The sequence below is a fragment of the Anomaloglossus baeobatrachus genome, chromosome 12 (assembly GCF_048569485.1).
Source record: "Anomaloglossus baeobatrachus isolate aAnoBae1 chromosome 12, aAnoBae1.hap1, whole genome shotgun sequence".
Lineage (NCBI taxonomy): Eukaryota > Metazoa > Chordata > Amphibia > Anura > Aromobatidae > Anomaloglossus > Anomaloglossus baeobatrachus.
In genome coordinates, this window is record NC_134364.1 from 101,766,704 (window position 1) to 101,790,595 (window position 23,892).

At 47.1% G+C, this 23,892-nt stretch overlaps 1 protein-coding gene across 2 annotated transcripts; it reads left to right on the forward strand.

The window, feature by feature from the left end:
* The first annotated feature begins 3,816 nt into the window (after positions 1-3,816).
* Positions 3,817-23,058, forward strand: DCST1 (DC-STAMP domain containing 1). Of its 2 annotated transcripts, XM_075330028.1 has the most exons (16): positions 3,817-4,118; positions 8,187-8,312; positions 8,900-8,974; positions 9,293-9,421; positions 9,503-9,642; positions 17,074-17,254; positions 17,471-17,614; positions 18,012-18,133; positions 18,227-18,384; positions 18,590-18,689; positions 19,998-20,093; positions 20,174-20,300; positions 20,815-20,931; positions 22,154-22,296; positions 22,380-22,493; positions 22,764-23,058. In XM_075330028.1, exons 1-16 carry the CDS (start codon positions 4,055-4,057, stop codon positions 23,004-23,006), a joined length of 2,079 nt encoding a protein of 692 aa, XP_075186143.1. In that variant the 5' UTR covers positions 3,817-4,054; the 3' UTR covers positions 23,007-23,058. The 2 variants fall into 2 exon arrangements, with proteins under 2 accessions (XP_075186143.1, XP_075186144.1); XM_075330029.1 differs by lacking the exon at positions 8,900-8,974.
* Positions 23,059-23,892: the final 834 nt, after the last annotated feature.

The window sequence follows — 23,892 nt, forward strand, 5'->3', positions numbered from 1 at the left end:
GAGACTCTCTCCATCTGTGTCTGAGTGAGTACACCTGTCCCATCCGGCACCGTGCTGCACTGCACCGCAACCCTGCACCCTGCCAAAACCCATCCTGCGGAACCCTCCCTCCTACCGGGCCCCGGGACCAACAGCCCCTACCCATGGAGGGGTCAACACCTAGCTGCTCCCCGCCATCGCTCCCGGTAACCCCGTCACCAGCAGCGGTGGTGCCCACCATCACCACAACCCGAGGGTGGCGTCACGAACTCTACCTATCCCAAAAAAAGTCCAATTCCACCCCCTTTTCACTCGTGGGCGAGGAGCGCTGCTCGAGCCCTGGGTCCGGCCCGCTCGAGCCACCGAGGAGAAGGCACCGGATCCGAGCGCGATCTCCCCGAGCAGCCCCCGCGACGGGGAAGCTGGCCTCCGCGCCCGACACATTCAGGACTGTAGCTTGACTCTGACAGGGTTAAATCAGGTGGGAGGGGTCTGTTCTGTTGTGCATCGTTCCGGGACTCACGCCGCTTTATTATGGTGTGGAGAACTCTGTAATGCTGCCAGTAATAGTTCCTGCCCTGTAACGTGTGCAAATGGTTCTTGTGAGTTAGCTCCAATCCATCCCGCTACCCAGCTTACCTCTCCCTGACTTCCGTACTGTTTGTCTGTACTTACTTGCTCTCCCGGCCTCTGACCTCGGTAACGTTTCCTGACCATGGCTCTGCTTTCCTTTTTTGGCTTTTGACGTGACCTCTTGGCTTCTGATCCTCGTGCTTCCACCTTTTTAATGGCTTGCTCACTCCTTATTCAGATGTGATTTCCTAGTTAAGACTTAGGTTTGCTGACTACACGTTCACTGGTGCATGTGCCCCCTTGTGGGCTTTAGTCTAACTGCTCTTCGGAATTCTATCTCCATTTTGCTTCTGTGCGCACCCTGGTGGAAGCCTGACATTGCAGCTGGGGTGTTTAGCTGCATTGGAATGTTTTCCTTTTTGTGTCTGTTTCCCCTCAGCCTGTCTCCCTTCCCTTGTGCTGTATTATTGCAGTGGGGAGACTAGTGTTCTCTCCTGCCTTCTCACTAGTCAGGGTGAGTTCAGGGCAAGCGAGGGCCTAGACATGTAATGGCAACAGGGGGAAGTACCTGTACAGGGACCTAAGGAAGCTTAGGGTACAGACTCAGGGGAGTTGCAGAAGGTGTCCCCTCCCCCCTCTTCCTATTGCAAGGCCTTCCTTCTATACTATGCTTGTTGTTACCCTTGCGTTGCGCCGCACGCTAAATGTCTATACGCTGAGACGTGTCAGTATGTCACAGAGTGCAAGGTAGATCTGGCACATAGATAAAGAAGTGTTATCAAGCGATGAAGCAGAGCTAGGTTAGATAGGTTAGATACAAATTACGCAGTACTCGCCAGCTGAGTAGGAGAGGTGGGTTTGTCCAAAAAACCAAGGCGGCAGAAGTGGCCAATGACAATGATATAGCAGAAATGGTCTGTCACAGAGTCCAAGGCAGAATAGGAAAGCAATATGGCATATTTGCCCGGCAATGTTTTAGAGCTGGGTTTGTCACAGAATCCAAAGTAGAACTGCTATAGCAGAGCTGGGTTTGTCAGAGAGTACAAAGCAAAAGGAGGAGGATGTAGTAACACAGGACCATATATTGATGTCTAAATAACAACACAGTGTTCAAATACCTACATACAGTGACAGAATATTAGTACTATACGCAGTAATACAATTAAAATTATAATGCATGGTGTTCACAAGCCTCGGGTGCCAGGTCGTTGGTGGCACATTCTTCTTGGCTTACACAATCGTATGAGCATTATAAAGCCAGTATGTGATCTAGGAACGAAACCTCAACCTTTTGATTCAGCAGTTAATTTATAGCAAAGGATCTGAAACTGCAAATTGCTGACGATTATTTAGAGGAACATACACAGACAACAAATGACGGAAGCTCACATGATGTACAAGGTTGTGCAATGTGTTCTCTGATCATCAGCTGGAAATTACGTGTGATCCGTCATAATGTCACTGATGGATCCTCAGTTAACTCATTCCGCATCCAGCAGTATAGAAGATAAAGAGGCCTCTGTGCATTGTACGTACAGAGATGAACTCGCTTTATACAATACGGGTTGAACCGCAAGCGCCCGAGTCTAACTGCTTAATCCCTTAGATGCTGGTGTCAAATGTGACAGTGGCATTTAAGAGGTTGAGAATTGGGTGACGATTGAATTGCCTTGGCACCCAAGGGCTCACTGAAGGTTTCATAGGAGATTGGCAGGGGCGTAACTATCACAGTCGCAGCAATTGCCCGCTGGCCCCAGCTCCTGTTTCAGCTGGATGTGTATCCGAGGGCGCGTATCCAGTTGAAATACATTCAGCACAGACACTCGTTGGGTCCTTGCACTGCGATGTGCCGTCTGCTGATTAAAACTTTGAATATTCATTGCTCCCCACGCTTATAATCCATAGGTGTAGGGAGCAGAGAATATGCCGGCAGCTGACTGCACTGTAACTGGGCGCACAGTGACATTCTGCACTGCGCCACCTACACGATGGTCAGTAGCGGCATGCCATCATCAGAAGAGGACATCGGGGGAGCGGGGAAAAGGTGCGTATTATCAATTTATGTTTTTTTTACTCTGTGCGGTGCCCGGGGGCATCATATGTAAAAGGATGCGGCCAGGATGGGGACATAAACCAGTCTGCGGCAATTATAGGGGCATGTATACAAGGATGGGGCCATTATGAGGACATGTAAACCAGGATGGGGCATATATGGGGACATGTATACTAGGATGGGGCCATTTTGGGGACATGTATACCAGGATGGGGCCATTATGGGGACATGTGACCAGGATGGGGCTATTATGGGGACATGTAACCAGGATGGGGACATTATCGGGACATCTATATCAGGATGGGGCCATGATGGAGAAATATATACCAGGATGAGGCCATTATGGGGACATAAACCAAGCTAAGGCCATTATGGGGACATGTATACCAGGATGTGCCATTATGGTGTCAGGTATACCAGGATGGGGCCATTGGGGGGATATGTATACCAGGTTGGGGCCATCATGGAGACATATATACCAGGATGAGGCCAAATATACCAGGATGGGTCATGATGGGCACATACTGTATACATCAGAATGGGGCTATGGTGGGGACATATATATCAGGATATAGCCATGATTAGACCATACACCAGGATGAGGAACATATTTCCCAGGAAGTGGCCTAGGATGAGGAACATTAGTACAGAATAGGGGCAATACTACATACTACACAAATTAAGGGGGGGGTGACTTGTACGTTTTTATAGGATTTAGAAAGCTATACCCATACATCTAATTTTTATTTAAAAAAAATGTAAATAAAAATAATAAAAACATATAAAATCTCATATTAACCCCATTTTTCTTGAGCCAAGAAAAAAAGCAACACAAAAAACTAATATTTTGTCCTTACTAATAAAATATAATTGCTATTTTTGGTCACTCCTCCTCCCCGAATAAAATTAATAAAAAGAGATCAGGAAGTCGTATGGACTCCAAAGTTATAATGAAAAAACAAAATTGATAAAGCAAAAAAAACAAAACAAAAAACAAGCCCAATATAAATGTATTGGCCAAACCCCCCCGCCCCAAATTTAGACCTTAGTGGGCTTCTGTACCTCATGGGTGGAGCTTTGTGAATATAAATTAGTGGGTGGAGTTTTGTCCAAACTCAGGAATATTAATTAGTGGGTGGAGTGTTGTATAAATTCATGAATATTTATTAATGGGTGGAGCTTTGTTCTAGTGTCATTAATATTCATGACCGTTAACAGTTGTGACAACTAAGAAAAATGGCCGCCTTCATCTACAAACCAGAAACTGTATAATTAGGCCTTAATCACGGTGGCCGCAGTACAGGGAGCTGTCACGTCAGATTATACATTGTTACTGACATCAGGGCCATTATATATTTGGTTACCGCCCCTCCGTATAATAATTACTTTAGGTCCACCATGTCTGGCGCCCCCTAGAGTGAAATATCTGAGGTGTATCCAACTTATACAATGTCAAGTGAAGACATCAAAGAGGAAAACAACCCAAGACGGAGAGAAAAAAGACCAAATACATGTAAGAGAGCGCCACCTAGCTGCTGTATCCATGACAACCATCTACATGAAGCAGACCATCTCTCATGTAACCTAAGGGGACCACAAAATTATACCATAAAAATGTACAGACCATCTTATTAAATACAGACCCTCAGACTAAACCCTCTTAAGGACAGACCCCTGAACAGACCGTCTTAATAATAGACCCCCAAACCAGACCCTGTTAATAATGACAGACACCAGACCAGACCCTCTTAATAAAAACAGACCCCTGAACAGACAGACCCTCATAATAAGGACAGACCCTCAGACCAGATCCTCTTAATGAAAACAGTCCCCTGAACAGACCCTCATAATAAGGACAGACCCTCAGACCAGACCTTCTTAATAATGACAGACCCCAGATCAGACCCTCTTAGTAAGGACAGACCCCCAGACTAAACCCTCTTAATAATGACAGACCCCAGACCAGAACCTCTTAATAATGACAGACCTCCAGACCAGACCCTCTTAATAATGACAGACCCCAGACCAGACCCTCTTAATAATGACAGACCTCCAGACCAGACCCTCTTAATAATGACAGACCCCAGACCAGACCCTCTTAATAATGACAGACCTCCAGACCAGACCCTCTTAATAATGACAGACCCCAGACCAGACCCTCTGAATAATGACAGACCACCAGACCAGACCCTCTTAATAATGACAGACCCCCAGACCAGACCCTCTTAATAATATTATACCAAAAAAAAGAGAAAAGGACGAACTAAAAGGTCACTAAATGTTATATCTTTATTAATACATGATTAAAAATGCACACATAATAATAAAACACACGGCTATTGACTGGAAAGGGGCGTCAAAAAACCTGCATAACATGTATGGATCATATACAATATAATATAATGTAATACAGTCAGGGCCAGAAATATTTGGACAGTGACACAAGTTTTGTTATTTTAGCTGTTTACAAAAACATGTTCAGAAATACAATTATATATATAATATGGGCTGAAAGTGCACACTCCCAGCTGCAATATGAGAGTTTTCACATCCAAATCGGAGAAAGGGTTTAGGAATCATAGCTCTGTAATGCATAGCCTCCTCTTTTTCAAGGGACCAAAAGTAATTGGACAAGGGACTCTAAGGGCTGCAATTAACTCTGAAGGCGTCTCCCTCGTTAACCTGTAATCAATGAAGTAGTTAAAAGGTCTGGGGTTGATTACAGGTGTGTGGTTTTGCATTTGGAAGCTGTTGCTGTGACCAGACAACATGCGGTCTAAGGAACTCTCAATTGAGGTGAAGCAGAACATCCTGAGGCTGAAAAAAAAGAAAAAAATCCATCAGAGAGATAGCAGACATGCTTGGAGTAGCAAAATTAACAGTCGGGTACATTCTGAGAAAAAAGGAATTGACTGGTGAGCTTGGGAACTCAAAAAGGCCTGGGCGTCCACGGATGACAACAGTGGTGGATGATCGCCGCATACTTTCTTTGGTGAAGAAGAACCCGTTCACAACATCAACTGAAGTCCAGAACACTCTCAGTGAAGTAGGTGTATCTGTCTCTAAGTCAACAGTAAAGAGAAGACTCCATGAAAGTAAATACAAAGGGTTCACATCTAGATGCAAACCATTCATCAATTCCAAAAATAAACAGGCCAGAGTTAAATTTGCTGAAAAACACCTCATGAAGCCAGCTAAGTTCTGGAAAAGTATTCTATGGACAGATGAGACCAAGATCAACCTGTACCAGAATGATGGGAAGAAAAAAGTTTGGAGAAGAAAGGGAACGGCACATGATCCAAGGCACACCACATCCTCTGTAAAACATGGTGGAGGCAACGTGATGGCATGGGCATGCATGGCTTTCAATGGCACTGGGTCACTTGTGTTTATTGATGACATACAGCAGACAAGAGTAGCCGGATGAATTCTGAAGTGTACCGGGATATACTTTCAGCCCAGATTCAGCCAAATGCCGCAAAGTGGATCGGACGGCGCTTCATAGTACAGATGGACAATGACCCCAAGCATACAGCCAAAGCTACCCAGGAGTTCATGAGTGCAAAAAAGTGGAACATTCTGCAATGGCCAAGTCAATCACCAGATCTTAACCCAATTGAGCATGCATTTCACGTACTCAAATCCAGACTTAAGACGGAAAGACCCACAAACAAGCAAGACCTGAAGGCTGCGGCTGTAAAGGCCTGGCAAAGCATTAAGAAGGAGGAAACCCAGCGTTTGGTGATGTCCATGGGTTCCAGACTTAAGGCAGTGATTGCCTCCAAAGGATTCGCAACAAAATATTGAAAATAAAAATATTTTGTTTGGGTTTGGTTTATTTGTCCAATTTCTTTTGACCTCCTAAAATGTGGAGTGTTTGTAAAGAAATGTGACAATTCCTACAATTTCTATCAGATATTTTTGTTCAAACCTTCAAATTAATTGTTACAATCTGCACTTGAATTCTGTTGTAGAGGTTTCATTTCAAATCCAATGTGGTGGCATGCAGAGCCCAACTCGCGAAAATTGTGTCACTGTCCAAATATTTCTGGACCTAACTGTATATAGTGAGGCAAAGGGGTTAGTGTAAAAGGATTAAAAAAAGGATGAATAAATATATGAATAAAAATTAAATACACAACTAAAGTGTCAAGTATATGATCCATATTATATTACATTACATTATATTATATTGTATATGATCCATACATGTTATGCAGGTTTTTTGACGCCCCTTTCCAGTCAATAGTCGTGTGTTTTATTATTATGTGTGCATTTTTAATCATGTATTAATAAAGATATAACATTTAATGACCTTTTAGTTCGGCTTTTTCTCTTTTTTTTGGTATAATATATTTAATTCCGAATGGTCCTATTGATCCCATATCCCCACACTCTGAGATTATATTTATTGATTTTCATACTTAATATTTATTAGTGATCTCGTGTGGTATGGAGTTTATCCTCTAATTATTGGTGTTCCTCTTAATAATGACAGACCCCAGACCAGACCCTCTTAGTAACGACAGACCGCCAGACCAGACCCTCTTAATAATGACAGACCCCCAGACCAGACCCTCTTAGTAACGACAGACCACCAGACCAGACCCTCTTAATAATGACAGACCCCAGACCAGACCCTCTTAATAATGACAGACCCCCAGACCAGACCCTCTTAATAATGACAGACCCCCAGACCAGACCCTCTTAATAATGACAGACCCCAGACCAGATCCTCTTAATGACAGACCCTCAGACCAGACTCTTAATAATGACAGACCCCCAGACTAGACTCTCTTAGTAACGTCAGCCCCCCCAGACCAGACTCTTAATAATGACAGACCCCCAGATCAGACCCTCTTAATAATGACAGACCCCAGGCCACACCCTCTTAATAATGATAGATCCTTATAATAATGACAGACCCTCTGAACACAGACACCAGATTAATGAAAAGAGATGACAGACCAAATCAAGTTAATTAAAAAAACACCCCAAACAGGACCCTCCAAAAAAGAGCTCCAAGACCAGACACTCAAACACAAACAGACATTAGATTAGTAATTACAGACCCCAGACCACTTTTATCCAAACAGTCCAGACTCGCTAGATCAAAACAGACCCCAGACCAAACTCCTTAATAAAAACGGACCCCGGACCAGACCCCCTCATTAAAAATAGACACAATATTAATTAAAAAAAGAACTTTAGCCAGTCCCTTTAAATAAAATCAGACCCCCAGTCCTATCTACTAAATGAAAGCCTTTGACAAGACCCTTTTAATAAATCGTAACCCCAGACCCTATTAAAAAAAACCCCACCCCAGATAAGACCCACTAAATACAAACAGACCTCATATCTAATCAGGTAGATTTTCTTGCTATTCCGGGATCCTCGGGGGTGTCACCTCTTTCCCTGAGTTTCTCGTGGGCGAGCTTTCTGTCCAATAGTTCAGATGACAACATATATCAATGTCTACATCCAGCCTGATATAATATTTGTATATGTGGGGGACCTGTATGTGGGCACGTTTAGCTGTTGATCACGGGATCCATGGTCCTCTGCTCCTTCTCTATTCCAGCCCTGAAGCGGTTCTGCGCCTTCGCTCTACCCGATCCCTGTTTCCGCTTCATGTTCAGCAGCGATGAACAATTTAAGGTCTCAAAGTTCTTCTTAGGAGCCACGGCTGGATCCATCCTAGGAATTGGTAATGATGATGTCACGTCCGTCTCTCTGCATTTAGAGGTGGAAGGAGGTGGAGGTGGAAGGAGCTGCTGAGCCGTTTGCTGTTGGAAGCGGTGTAGGCTGTAGTCCTGGTGTCTGAATGCAGCTGTGAAGATGGACCTTATCCTTTGATGTTTCCCCAGTCTGTTGTACTTTCCCTTAATGTTATTTTAGTGCATCGGTGGGACTAGTGATCCTCACCTACCAGCTCACCTGTCAGAGTTATTGCAGGGCTTCCTAGGTTTTCAGGTATCCTACTCAGCAACAAGTGAGGAACCTAGGGCTTGCTAGGAGTGCAGGGTGCAGCTGAAGGTGAGTGCAGGAGGTGTCCTATCATCCCCCTCCTTAGCGAAGCGCCAGGGCCTACCATTGTTAAATTGTCCACGGTGTACCCATTGTTTGTTTTGGTGAGCCCCTTGTTTTTGTGTGTCTAACTGTGCTCTGGATTTTCCCCAAGTCCGTGCGTGCCAGATGAAGATGACACTTCAGTCCATGGCTTTGTGGCAGGAACGTTTGTGGACCTGTGGAGCGTCTTCTAACTATATGTCCACACTATGTTTATGTCTTCAGCAGTTTACTTGTTGTTCATCCATCCAATGGAGATGGAGGAGAAGCAGAAGATAAAATTCATGTACGGGATATCAGGTAAATTGGGTGACAGGACTTCCCTTGGGCAGTAAGTTTCCAGATTTGCTGCCAAGAACAATGATTTTTAAGTTCATCAGGTATTTACGACTTATTTACAATGGCCGATTATCTGGAAATGAATGTTCTTAGGAAATCTTGTTCACGATAATCGACTAGTCCAAATCAAAACTGTGGCCTGGACTATGGACTTTCTGTGGCCTGAGATAGCGAGGAAAATGTTCTCTGGGGTTGTAGTTTTCTTGGGGAACATATTATGTCCCTGTCTTAGGTTTCAGGCTCATTTATGTGCTGCTCTTTCTACTTATCATTCTTTAGGGTCATTTGCTTTGGGATGGGCGACCTCTACCTACTTTCGCTGCTCTACTCTTGTTCTTCTTCCCAACCTTCTGGGTAAGGAGGGACGGACATACGTAATCATCACTGTGATGGCCTCAATCTATGCAGGTAAACAACCACAACTAATCTGTCTTTATTTCTCACTGATCGGAATATTCCTAGATCAGTGACATGGCCACTTTTTGTTAGGACCGGTTATGAATCTGCAGCAGAATATAGAAGAAATTGCCAGATCGGTGAGCTGCACTGTGGACCAACAGATAAACCACACTAAAATGATGTGGAAGGAGATGACAAAGCCTATGAAGACGATCTTCCAAAATCTTCTGGTAAGTGAGGAAGTAGATGTCCTAGATGGAAAGAACCTTGCAGGGTTGTGCCCTGAATGGAAACACAATCAAGCTTCCGAGGGCTACTGTGGTCATACTGTCGCGGGCGGAGGAGGGGATGCTGTGCTCTCCCACTGCTCGGGTCCGGCTGCTGCTGCTGCTGCTCGGTGGTGGCTCGAGCGGTGGGCCGGATCCCGGGGACTCGAGCGGCGTTCCTCGCCCCTGAGTGAAAGGGGGGAATTGATTGTGGGGATTTGATATTGTCCGTGACGCCACCCACGGTTGTGGTGAGATTGGTGACACCACCGCTGCTCTGGACGGGGATCCCGGGAGCGATGACAGGGAGCAGCCTGGATGTTAGTTCTCCCCTCTGTGGGTAGGGGGTTGGTTGTCCCGGTGCCCGTTGAGGGGGGGGGGTTTGGATGGATGGCAGGCGGGTTACAGGGCCTGGTGAGGTGCAGGGTCGCAGGTGCAGCGCTGTGCCGCACGGCACGGTGGTACTCACTCAGCCAGTAACGAATACACAGTCTCCGGTAAAACAAACGGCTGGATGGACGGGTCCCACAGACGGCTGCGGTGTTTCTCCTCCCGGCAGGTTGATGGTGACTGCCTTTCCCTGCACCTGTGTAGTGTGTACGGTTCCAATGGGTTCCCACCGGTAACCCGCTCCCCAGCTTGGATATGTGCTGAAGGAGCCCCTTTTGCCCGCAGGCTCTGGCCCTGGGAACTTTAGCCTTGGCGGTGACTGTGTTTCCCTCTAACGGTTGGACTGTTGCCTTCTATCGGGACTTGGCTGCTGGGAAACCCAGGAGGTTCCCTTCACTAACGGATTTGACAAATTGCACGGCGACTCCTAGCCTTGTCGGGGTCCGTAAGCCCCTACCGGATGGTGATGGCTTCTCTTTGCGTACCGGTCCGGTAGCGCCGGGCCACCGCCTGTCCACGGTCCTTACGGCTAGCTCCAATAGGCCTCTCCTGCAGACGGTCACCAACGTCTGCCAACCTTGCTGTTCCATCCGGGCCACACACCCGGACCACTTTCTGTCTGCTCCTCTACCACTTCACTCCTTCCACTTCCAACTCTAAAACTCAACTCTTTCCTTTTCCCGCCTCCAGGACTGTGAACTCCTCGGTGGGTGGGACCAACCGCCTGGCCCACCCCCTGGTGTGGACATCAGCCCCTGGAGGGAGGCAACAAGGATTTTGTTTGACTTAGGTGTGCCTGACCGGGGTGTGGGGTGTGTTGGTGTAGTACCTGTGACGTCCTGGCTTGTCCAGGGCGCCACATTCCCCCTTAGTAAAATGCAGACCGTCCGTGGGCTGCCCGTCCATCACCGGTTTTATTTTCACAACTGAAAAGAGATAAACGGTAAAACACATAATACAAGCATATTAACTCTTCCCACATTGGGAGGCACATTTCTTAAACGTTGCTAACGGTAACGGCTTCCGCTCTCTCCCACCCAAGCAACCTGGCCCTGATGCTGCCCCTAAGCAAATGGGCAACACCCCTTGACCCCAGTCCAACACAAGTTACCCGAGCGGGTTCTGTCCTTTTCAGGGGACCCACATCCATGGGGACCCTCTGAAACCCCCAGAGGATCGCCACCGGTTGCGGCAGTGGCGGGCCTGGGCCATCTCTTTCCTCCAGGCCCATCCTCCAAATCAGCCTCCCCGGAGGCGGTAACCGTAAAGCCATAAAAACATTTTTATTTACATACCACAAGTTCGTGGTTGCCCTGCCAGTTCTCGGGCTTGTCCGTAGTAGTTTCTACGCATAACTTGTAAACTGTCCCCACGGGGACAACAGTTGCCGGCAACGACCGGTTCTAATCAGGGTTGAAAATAAGGTAACATCTCGGTTAATTCTTTTCTTATCAGTCTTTAAAACTTTCAAAACGGTACTTTCAACACACAAAGTCCTCCTTCTAAAGAGTAGTTTCCCTGTACCTAAGTGGGGGTCTACCTAGGTTGGGACGAGTGGACCTCCGGGGCCCGGTGTCAGTGGTGACAGGCAGTGGGGCAGAGGAAACCATCAGTTCCTCTTCCCTGCTATCGTGTGGGGCAGGCGGAGGCATAGGGGAGCTGGGTACAGGTTCATCCCTGGGCACTGGCTCATGGTTGACCACTTCCATCACTTCCTCATCCACGGGTTGTGGGAACAGTATCACTGGAAGAATCACCGCGCTGTTCTGTGTAGGCCAGTCTGCTGGAAAATCACCCATCATGGTGTGGATTACCTCTTTTGCCTTCTCCGCCGGTCTGGGAACCGGAGCTTCAGCTGCTACTCTCAATGCTGGTGGGCACCTCTTTAGATGGTCCCGGGAAACCGTGGCCAAAGTTCCCCCCTGGTCACGACTGATCTGGTAGGTCTTCCCATTCTCCCATCCTGTGGGTTGTATGACATACGGGGTTTGCTCCCATTGATCATCCAGCTTGTGGGTCCTCCTTTTTTGCTTCAGCACTACATCTCCAGGCTGGAAGGGACCAGCAGACACCTTCTGGTTGAAGCGCTGCTCCTGTTGTTCCCGACTCCGACTCAAGTTCTTTTCAACATACTCCTGGACTTGTCGGTACTGCACCCTCCTCCGAGTGTCCCATTCAGCTGTCGAAGGGAGTGCTTCTGGGGCTTCCAATCCCATGTCTAGATCCACCGGTAGCCGGCTAGGGCGAGCCCTCATCAGGTATGCTGGGGTGCATTTCGTTGAGCTGGAAGGGATATTGTTGTACATATCGACCAGGTCAGGTAGCTTCTCCGGCCACAGGTTCCACTCTTCTAGCGGCAACGTCTTAAGGAGGCCCAAGACCAGGTGGTTCATCTTTTCACACATGCCGTTGGTTTGGGCATGGTAAGGCGTGGTCCGGATTTTCTTGCAGCCGTACAACTGGCAAAATTCTTGGAATACCTCCGCTTCAAAGGCCGGGCCTTGGTCACTAAGCACCTTCTCAGGGTATCCATGTGGTCGGCAGAAATAAGCCTGGAACGCTCTAGCGGCGGTATGGCCGGTTAGGTCTTTGACTGGGACAACCACCATGAATCTTGAATAGTGGTCTACAATGGTTAGAGCGTAGGTGTACCCACTTCGGCTGGGGGTGAGCTTTAGATGGTCCAGGGCAACCAGCTCCAGCTTGATGTGTAACGATTGGGTGTAGGGGCGCCTTCTGGCTGGCCTCGTCTTTCCTTCTCAGCGTGCAAGGGCCACATTCTCGGCTTCAGGCCTCTACAGATTCCCGCATTCCACTCCAATAGAACCGCTCTCTCAACAGCATCTCTAGTTTCTTCCACAGCATCTCTAGTTTCTTCCATCCGAAGTGTCCGGCACCATCATGGTATGCTTGCAGGACGGTGGGCACGTTAGCTTGGGGAATCACCAACTGGCGGATCTTCTCATGGGTCTTTGGGTTAATCAGCTCACGGTACAACTTCCCCTGGTGTAGATACAGCTGGGTCCGTTCTCGCCACAGGCGTTGGGCTTCGGCTGGGGCGGCAGGGTCTATCCCAGCAGCGCCTTGTTCCACTAGGATCTTGACTAGGCGGACAGCGGGTGCCTGGTCCTGAGCTTCTTGCCACTCCTGGCTGGGCAGCGGGTCCAGGTTTACCCGTTGTTGACCTTCTCAGTTGGCGCCCGATGAAATGCGGGCAACTCAATCTCTTCGAGGTCATCATCCTCGGGCCCTTCTTCCGACAGGTGGGGCATCCGAGAGAGTGCATCGGCATTAACGTTGGCTCGGCCGGCCCTGTACTTGATGGTGAAATCGTAGTTGGCTATCCTGGCCACCCACCGCTGCTCCAACGCTCCCAGCTTGGCTGTGTCCAGGTGGGTCAGCGGGTTATTATCCGTGAAAGCGGTGAACTTAGCTGCTGCCAGGTAATGGTGGAACCGCTCGGTGATAGCCCACACCAGTGCCAGGAGCTGAAGATTGAAAGAGCTGTAGTTCTCAGGGTTCCGCTCAGTCGGTCGGAGATTTCGGCTAGCATAAGCAATCACTTTTTCCTTTCCGTCTTGGACCTGGGATAGGACTGCCCCCAAGCCTACATTGCTGGCATCAGTGTAGCGGATGAAGGGGTGGCTGTAATCAGGGTACGCTAGGATTTCTTCTCCGGTCAGGGCCGCTCTCAGCTGGCGGAAGGATTCCTCATGCCTTCCTTCCCACACCAGTGGGGCTCCTAGGGGTCTACCACCTTTGGTCTGTCCCACGAGGAGGTCTTGCATGGGGGCAGCCATCTTCGTGTACCCCTTGATGAAGCGACGGTAATACCCCACCAGGCCCAGGAACTGCCTCACTTCCCTCACCGTGGTCGGCCTCGGCCAGTCCTGGATGGCGGTGATTTTCTCGGGGTCAGGGGCGACACCTTCTGCACCAACCACATGCCCTAGGTACTGCACTCTGGGTTTCAGCAGATGACACTTTGAGGGCTTCAACTTCATCCCATATTTAGCAAGGGACGCGAACACCTCGGCTAGGTGCTCCAGGTGGGCTTCATATGTCTGGGAGTACACAATCACATCATCCAGGTATAACAGGACGGTCTCGAAATTTAGATGCCCCAGACAGCATTCCATCAGCCGTTGGAAGGTTCCAGGGGCATTGCACAGCCCGAACGGCATGCTATTAAACTCGCAGAATCCCATAGGGGTGGCAAATGCAGTCTTCTCTCGGTCTTCTGGCGCCACAGCCACCTGCCAGTACCCACTGGTGAGGTCAAGGGTGGAAAAGTAGTTAGCAGTTCTCAGCGCAGCCAGGGACTCCTCAATGCGGGGCAGAGGGTAAGCGTCCTTATGCGTTATCTGGTTAATTTTCCGGTAATCCACACACATCCGCATGGTGCCATCCTTCTTCTTAACCAGTACCAACGGGGCGGCCCAGGGACTACAGCTGTCCCTAATAACCTCCTTCATGTTCCTCAACATGTCCTTGGCACATTGGTAGTGTGCAGGGGGAATAGGCCTGTACCTCTCTTTGATAGGGGGGTGCTCACCGGTGGGGATATGGTGTTGGACCCCTTTAATATGCCCAAAGTCTAGGGGATGTTTGCTAAAAACTCGCTCGTACTCCCGTACCACCCGGTATACCCCTTCTTTGTGATGTGTAGGGGTATCGTCAGTGCCTACGTGTAGCTATCGGCACCACTCGTCTAACTCCCCTTGGGATGGGTGAGTGCTGGCAGTAGGTGGTGAGGTTGGGGGAACGGCCTCGCGGATGGTGTTGGGATACAGAGTGAGCAACTTGGCAAGGGTAGCGTACCGGGGAAGCCTGACTTCTTCCTCCCCGCAGTTCAGCACCCTCACGGGCACTCTCCCCTTCTTTACATCCACCACCCCTCGGGCGGCCATTACTGTGGGCCAGTGTTCAGAGGGCATGGGTTCTATCATGGCGGGGTAGTCACGCCCCTGGGGCCCTACCGCTGCCCTACACCAAATCATCATCTCGCTCCTGGGAGGTACAATCAAAGGGACAACATCCATCACTCTCACCCCACCAATCTCTCCTCCTGTCGAGTTCACATGTTGGCGGTACATCAGGGCTCGGATCTCACGCTGCACAGCTCTCTGTCGGCTCCCCGCCGCCGTGGCGGCCAGCTGCTGCAGTAGGGTCAGCACGTCACTCATACAGTGCTCCATCACGTTAGTCCCTAGCACTACCTTCGGGTTATGATCACTGGGTTCATTCATTATCACAATCATACCCTGGTGTTGCAGTTCAGCACGTCTCACAGTCATGGCCACTTGTTTGTACCCCACTTGGGTCAATAGGAGTCCATCAGCAGCAATCAGTGTCATACTGGCGTCTGGGGGAGCCAGTTCATCTTTTCCCCAATACCGTTGATACAGTGTATATGGTATAGTGGTTACCTGTGATCCAGTGTCCAGGAGAGCCATCACCGGTATGCCGTCCACAGCCACGGGAATGATGGGCCGGGCCCCGATGTACCGGTCCCGCCAGTCTGGGGGGCCATGGGGTTCTACTCCTGAGGATTGGCCCGTGGCCCCAGGGGTTGCTCGTTTAACGGACTCCGTCGGGAGTAGTGGCCGGGTTTGCTGCACCTGTAACAAATCGGAGGTCCATATCGTGAGTCATTGGCCCTTCTCCGCTGCATCCAGGGGACGTCCTCAGGGCTGTCGGCGAGCTGCATCTTCACCGGGGCCTGGGATCTGGTCGGAGGCTGGAGTGCGGCGAGGATCTTAGCGAGGTCCCCATCCATGTGGCGGACCTGAGCTGCGAGTTCTTCCTTCGTTCCGCTTGGGGCTGCAGGTACTGGAGGTGCTGGTGGGGTAGGGGCCACCACGACGGGAGCAGTCTCAACCGGCCATGGGGCTGGCTCAGGGGCTTCCGATGCGGGGGGTTGCAGAGCTTTGATGGCCCGTTCCTTTAACAGGGCAAAGTCCACATCAGGGTGTTCTAGGGCCCACAGCCGAAGTTGTTTGCGGTCCTCTGAGGACCTCATCCCCTGCACAAACTGCTCACTTAACATTTTGTTACTGTCCGCACTGTTGATGGTGTCCACCCGCTTCAGTGTGCGGAGTGCGGTTTGCAGGCGCAAGGCATAGTCCCGAATGCTATCCGCGGGCCGTTGCCGACATTGATAGAACTGCATCCTCAACTCTGCCTCGGTACGGGTCTCAAAGGCAGTCTGCAGCTTCTCAAAGATGGTGGCTACAGAGGACCGGTCCCCTTCGGCCCAGGTCTCCGCCTCTTGCTCAGCCGCGCCGGTTAGCTGCCCCAGCACTAGCGCTGCACGTTGCTTATTAGTCAGGGGGTACAGTTGCAGTAGCGGACTAAGCTTCTTCCGGAAAACCTGCAAGGCATCAGGTGTGTTGGTGTAGTACCTGTGACGTCCTGGCTTGTCCAGGGTGCCACAATACAATCGAGGGCTAAAGCACAATCGAGGGCTACTTTGGTCATACAGTCTTGGCACTTGCAAAATGAAGTAAGATGTACTAACCTCGTTTCATCTAAGCGCTGCGCAAGCATCAGATGCTACTGGAGATGCAATGATGGAAGGGTTCACTTCTTGGCACCGAAGCACAATCCAGGGCCAACCAAGGTTCTACTGTAGAGTATTATGGTCCTGGCACATGCAAAGGTAAGAGAGACGTACTGGATTTGTCTTCATCTGCACATTGTGCACAGGTCAGGTGATACTGGACCTCGTTTACAATACCTAAATAATTTACTTCTTCACTCTGTAACACAATCATGGGCCGGCCGAGGGTCTACTACACTGTCATGCAGTCCTGGCAAATACACAGGAAAGTGAGAGGTACTGGTCTTGGCATTATGCATTGGATACCATTAGAGCTTGCTTGCAATGCCAGGACTGCATTGCTCTGGAGAAGACCAGACCCACTCAAATAACCTCAGTGGCCTCAAATTTAAGCCCAGGAACTGGATGCATAGATGATTTCCATCGTATGGATTAATTTCTAGGAAACTTCTAAGGAGCTCAAAAATCGTAGTAGTAACATCTTATCGATGTTCAAAGATGTGGAGAAGGAGATAGTGAGCACCGAGGGCTACAACAAAGAAACCGAGGCACCAGTGGAAAAGAAGAAAAAGTGGATGTCTACGCAGAAGTTGATAGAGCTGAAGACCATGCTGCGTTGTGAGCGTGAGTATATGATGTCTGCAATATCTCTTAGACAACGACACTCGTGGATGGAGGGATGGTTTCTTTGTGGTCACCTTCCATTCAACGTGTTGAGTTACTGAAGTTGGTAGTCCTCTACGAGTTGTCATTCAGGTGCCACTTGCTTTGTCTGATTAAAAAGCCAGAGTTACTTTGCCATTCTTCTGCAATCAGCCACGTTTTTTTCTTTCCGAACAGATGTGGTAGAAGAAGGCATCAACAAATGTAAAGATTGGTTCGCTCAGAAGCATGAGGAGTGCATGCGTGTCATCTGGCTGCCTGTCCTCAACCATCTGCTATGCCTACCCATGAAATTCACATTTTTCTGCAATGTCATGCACTGTGAGTAGGAAGTGGAATTGTTAGCTCTCTGATGGTCCAAACAAATGTTTTGAAATCCAATGGGGTTATTACTGTTATCCTTCCTAGAAAGTTCTACTGGTCACCATGTGACAAATTACCTTGGTTGCCATGTATCTCATGTCAGGATGTCCAGTGACATGGAAAGCACAGTTGCCGTACCCCTTTTGGTGGGTATGACAACTCTAAAATGTTCTCCGCAATGTTCTCTGCATTCAGCCTATCACCTGGAGATCATAAAGAGCTACCTAGACTTCTGCCCAGGATCTACCCTTTTTCAAACCCTTACTTACTTTATTATAACACTTATTGTAGATGGTATCCAAGACCAGACGGGGGCAGCGGTCCACCGGCACAGATAATGTCTCTTTTTTTTTAGTAATCAACAGGTGGTGCAAGAAAAGGCTACCTCTGGAAGGAAACTTTGGCCAAGCCTTCGACCTGATTAATGAAACAGTGTACAATTTGGGTAAAAACTACACCAGCGCCATAGTCATGAGGGTCAGTGTCTCTTCTCAATATTTTAACCCTATACTTGTAAACCATCATCGTCGCCCTCTTGCTTCATTCTACTATTTTCATTCACGAGGACAGAAAGAAGAGCGGCACATGTTGGCGGGGGTCAACATCTCTGACCTAAGCATGACCGAAGATGTAGTGGAAACCTTGAGAAAGAAGCAGGTTTGGGTGCTGAGGAAGTTGCCCTTCATCAACACCATCATGTCCTTCATGTTCATCTTCCTTTTCACCTCGTGAGCATTCACTAGTAACGCAATCCTTACTGTTGACTTCTTGTTGGGGGTCCTTACAGATAAACTCAGTGGGATGTTAATAATTATCTTGGTTCTTTGGTGTCCTCAAGTTTCCTTTGGGATTTGTCTTTAGAGGCAGATGATTTCAGCAGGCAGAGATATTGTCTTCATACGTTTTACTATAACTCAGCTTTTCCTCACTTAGCGCTTTCAACTATACCATCAATTATAACAAGAACATACTCTACGACAACCACTATGTCACCACCTACTTCCGTCAGATTGATGCTCGTAGGAGAAAACTGGTAAGTCTCATGGAATTATGGGAGGACATCGAGTCAGAGATATCACATAGTAGATCGATTAAGGACAGACATATCTCCCTATCTAGAAACAATTCTGGATTTTAGGTGGTGTCCTGAAAAGTGTGTTTCAGGAGGTAAGGAATAAGCAAATGGATATCAAAAGAATCCAAGTTGAGGGCATGGATAAAGGTATGGCTTAAGGATGCCTTGTCGCCTGGTCAAAGGTGGGCTAGGGGGTCCTAGATGTCCCTGATCCCAGAGATACCTCTGAAGGTGAAGATGTCTGGGTCACCTTCCTTGTCCTGCTTCTAGACAGCCCTGCTTCTAATACCCCTTTTCCCCAAGGCCAGGACAGGAGTGGTTGAATCCTCAGATATGGACAAACAGGGAAATCAAAACTCTATCACACAGTTAGCAAACACAAAGATATAAGACAATACATGATAAGGAGGAAATAAAGAGCAGGGAGGAAATAATCAGACGACGAGATGGCTTCCACACGAAGCAGCATGCAGTAAATCACCAGCAACTAAAATACAATAACACGCGGACCAAATTAGCAAAAGCTATTGTCGGCATGGGAAAACAGATTCCTCCATCTTAAAAAGGTGGGGAGTAAATGTGATAGGTCTCCGACAATGTGTGATCCAAAAGGTCACCAGCAGACTAGCAGAAATTAACTCCTGCTAGCCCGATCACTAATGAGCATACAGCTGGTTGACGCTGGATTCTGAACAGCATTTGATACCGCCATGACACTCGGCGAGTTTAGAGCCAAACACCATGTGACAATTTTATTCCCACTGTTCCAGAGTATTAAATTTGTTTATTTTTGAAAAACCACCTTATAGTTCCAGAGATATGAGCCTTTATGTTTAGTGCTAATTTTTTTTGTCTTCTTCAGGGGTGGCATGTCTCACAGGTTCCTCTGGGGCGTGTCTTTATCCTGATCTGTACTAAACAAAAAGGTCCATATCTTTGAAACCATATCATGGATTTTAAAAATACAAAAGATGTAATACCCAGGGGAGCAGCGGGAATAAAATAAGAGTAAAAACATTTTACCTTTGACCTGGTGACAGGTCCCCTTTAAGGCATTAAAAAAAAGGTAGATATATGGCAGAGTAAGTTACTGGCAGGGCAAGACCTGTTGGTGCTTCCTGGATGCTTCTCATCAATCCTCAAAGCCCCTAAAGTTCAGCAAGATCAGATGTTTCACCCCTCCACAATCTCTGATTAGTAAAATATTTAGAGGCAGAAACATGTTTTTTTTTAAATCGTAGCCTGAGTAAAATCCGTTCTTTACAGAAGAAAAAGTATTTACTGCCCCTGAAGAAAGTGGAGAAGAAGGACTTTGTGTTTCCCTTCAATCCTTGTGTGCAGAAACTTGAGATTAATACCATGGTAAGGGGTAACACTGAGAAATCGTAAGAAACAGCTAAGTGGACATGGTGGTCAATTGAGGGCTTTTATTTTTTGTGTAGATGAAGGAGATAATGCAGTGCCTTCCTTACTTCATCCTCTTCATCTTGTCCAATTGTCTTGACCGGCTTCTTATCCACATCTTCAGAACTTTAAACAAACATTTTAACGTCCCCCATGTCTTCGTCGGTGAGTAATAACGTGGTCCATCTGCTGGCGGTCTACTGGAAGATCAATGCACCGAAGCCTCCTCTGAAGGCCACCTTCCTAAAAAGACCTACTTATCCAGTTGATAACTAGATACTTTGACACTTTGTCAAATAGAGGAACACTTCTGGTAGCAATTTTGGGGAGAAAAATCTAAGCAGGTTTCACTGTAGATCATTTATGGAGCAGCCATGTCCGGTTGACCACATTCTGGCTACACGTGAACAGAGGATGTTCAGCCATATATTTACGTCACATGTCATTGATGCGGGCTAGCACTCCGAGCCCGCATCTTTCACTGCACATGATGGCTGATCTAACCATATGGCTATATTGATGGAAAAATGAAAACATTATGGGTGTTGGAAGAAGGGGAGGACAAATCGAGAGCACAAAAACGTAAAATGACCATGGCGTGATGGGGTTAAAGTAGCGGTGGTGCAGACTGCTCCTGCTGTGGGTGGACCTGTCATAAGTCTCTCTTCTCTCTTCATAGTTGATCACAAGCTGGAAATAGTAGTGGAAGGAGAGAGCATGATTTCCCGACTTCTGCGAGGCGCAGTTAAAGCCTTTAATGTATCAGCCAGCACTGCAAAGTTGAACCAAAATAACAGTAAGTGATCGCACATTCGAAGAAGCACTACAAGTGAGATATACATATATATATATATATATATATATATATATATATATATATATATATATAAATATATATATATAAAAAAAAGAAGTGACAAGACTTAAGTGGGCTTTACACGCTACGATATGGGTAATGTTTTATCGTCGGGGTCACGTTGTTTGTGACGCACATCCGGCGTCATTAACGATATCGAAGCGTGTTACACTTATGTGCACCCTAAAACGATCGCAAAAGCGGCCAAAATCGTTTGCCATGGAGAGGTCGTGCTAAAACAAAAAATCCTTTACCTCTCATTAGCGATGTTGTTCCTCGTTCCTGCGGCAGCACACATCGCTATGTGTGACACCGCAGGAGCGAGGAACATCTCCTTACCTGCGTCCACCGGCAATGCGGAAGGAAGGAGGTGGGCGGGATGTTACGGCCGCTCATCTCCGCCCCTCCGCTTCTATTGGACGCCTGCTGTGTGACGTCGCTGTGACGCCGAACGACCAGCCCCCTTAGAAAAGAGGCGAATCGCCGGCCAGAGTGACGTCACAGGGCAGGTAAGCCATGTGATGGGGGAGTGCGATTTTGTGCGCGACGGGCAGCGATATGCCCGTGTCGCACAAACGATGGGGGTGGGTACGCACGCTAGCGATATCGTTACCAATATCACTAGCGTGTAAAGCCCCCTTTAGTCCACACTGGGACCTCATGCGAGTGTTCTAAAGTTATGAGACTTCTCATTTCTCCTTCTCCATAAAGGAGCCACAGTAGTTAGCCATATGAGAAGCTTTTTGGTTTTCTTAAAGGGTTAATTCCCATCTTTAAAAATAGGTGTTGTCAGACAGAGTTTGTAAAAACAAGCAATTTTTCAATTTACAGATTATTAAAATTTTCAGCCGTTTTTGAGATATTAACATTTATCTTTTGTTTACAGCATGTTGCCTTGAAGACCGACCAATGCAGCTACACAGTTGTAAACAAAGAAAAAGTGTTAATATCTCAAAAACAGCTGCAAATTTGAATAAGATATAAATTGCAAAAGTGCTTGTTTTTATAAGTACTATCTCATAATGTCCATTTGTGAAGTTGACAAAAACCCTTTAAGTGTGATGTCTCGACTGACGGGAAGTTTTAAATGCATATAATCTCCCAATAATGATTGGTGCATGTATAGTATGAAACTAGGACTCACCGATCTCCTTTTCCATAGCCTGCCTTCCAATTCCAGTCATCATGAGCTTCAAAAACTACGTCTATTCCACTATGCCGGTTATGGGGCTCCTGTTATTGTGCTTCCTCCAGGTGTATGGCTACCGTCTGCGCAGAGTGATTGCTTCTTTCTTCTTCCCAAAGGTAAAGTCACATCCTTTGGCTTTAATAGGACCAGAAAGGAACGAGGATCTTCTCTTTCCCATCGCTTTCCTTTGTTCCCTCAGAGAGAGAAACGCCGGATTCTCTTCCTTTATAACCGATCTATCAGAAAGAGGAGGCTGTACTTCTACAAACTGCGCTCGAAGGTGATGAAAAGATCCAAAAGCCAACGGAAATGGGTGAGGTGTTAATAATGTACCCAACTGTGACCCTACACCTGTGCTCAAACTCCAACTCAAGTGAAGGCACCATTTCCCTAATTTTCTATATGATAGCAGTAATATTCCTGCCCATAGTGGGCAGTATTTTATTAATAGTACTCATTTTGTTTGCCCTTGTAGCCCTCTTTCCTTTTTTCCCCAATTCTTATATAATTTGCCTTTATCCAACTTCCATCTCGAGACCTCACACCACAAGTCTTGACTTGTACGTTTACATTTTCTTTCCAGGAGAAGAGCTTTTTGGGCAAAATCCGTAAATCCCTCCCTGGGTCAAGGTTTCTTTTCCCTCAGCGGTGCATTGTCTGTAAAACCAGGAGAAATAAAGACTTCCATGAGTGCTCGAATCAAGGATGCGGCAGTGTATATTGTAAGGAGTGCTGGATGAACATGGACAAGTCCTGTTGGGCGTGTGTCACAGATGACCAATACGTACTGGACACCATCTTTGAAGACCTGTATGACTTGACTTGATGTGGTCATGTTATTACTACTTGTTAAAAAAATTATATTGGCCACTTGTATATTCTGTCCTCTTACGTTTTTTTTAAGTTTGGACACATAGTAGTAGAATCGACATCTACTTGGAATGCTGTAGACCTAACAATCTGGTGCTTGGTGAACCAAGGAGCGGAATATAAGACATCTCAGGTCTTCTCTGTATGGAAATGTGGACTCCTCTGTGTATCCTAAGACTAGACTCAGGTCGCAATATCTGACGTGTAGAAAACTCAAAAATATGTCAGATGGAAACCATACAAGAAGATCTTCATAGTAGAGGGACAACACAATAAGCAAGGATAGACAGTCAGGAAATAAGCCAAAATCAAAAACAAGTAGCCCTTAGGGAAAGGTAGGGGCAATGACCTACAAAACCTCTGTGTCTACTGGGAATTGATTGGGAGGCAAAAATGTCAAAAATAGGAAGACATTTTTTTATAAAAATTTGGTTCGGGTCCCATTTTTGAAACCCTTAATATTTTTATTTTTATTATTTTTCTGTTTTGTTTTTTTCAGTACCATTTTTGGATACATTTTATGTTTTTTATTGTTTCTCATTTTTGGATGGATGTTCATTGGTAAAAATCGATTTACCACACTGGTTAATTGATTTTGTAGTTTGATTGACTGGACTTTAATAACTGTTGCAAAATCTAATTTTATTATTATTTTTATTATTATAGTACCATTTATTGAATGGCGCTTTACATGTGAAAAATGGTTATACATAATAAAAACAAGTACAATTTATCATTTAACAATACAAGGCACAGATTGGTACAGGAGGAGAGAGGACCCTGCCCACGGGGGCTCACAGTCTACAGGATGAGGGTATTATTATTTTTGGATTGGGAAAAGA

Bases quoted from the DNA above. Each gene is read 5' to 3' on its own strand.
- DCST1 (XM_075330028.1), top strand. From the start codon at position 4,055: ATGTCAAGTGAAGACATCAAAGAGGAAAACAACCCAAGACGGAGAGAA. The intron at 8,313-8,899 runs GTAATGATGATG...TTATGTCTTCAG, and splicing joins TGGATCCATCCTAGGAATTG to CAGTTTACTTGTTGTTCATC. The intron at 20,094-20,173 runs GTAAGGGGTAAC...TTTTTTGTGTAG, and splicing joins AACTTGAGATTAATACCATG to ATGAAGGAGATAATGCAGTG.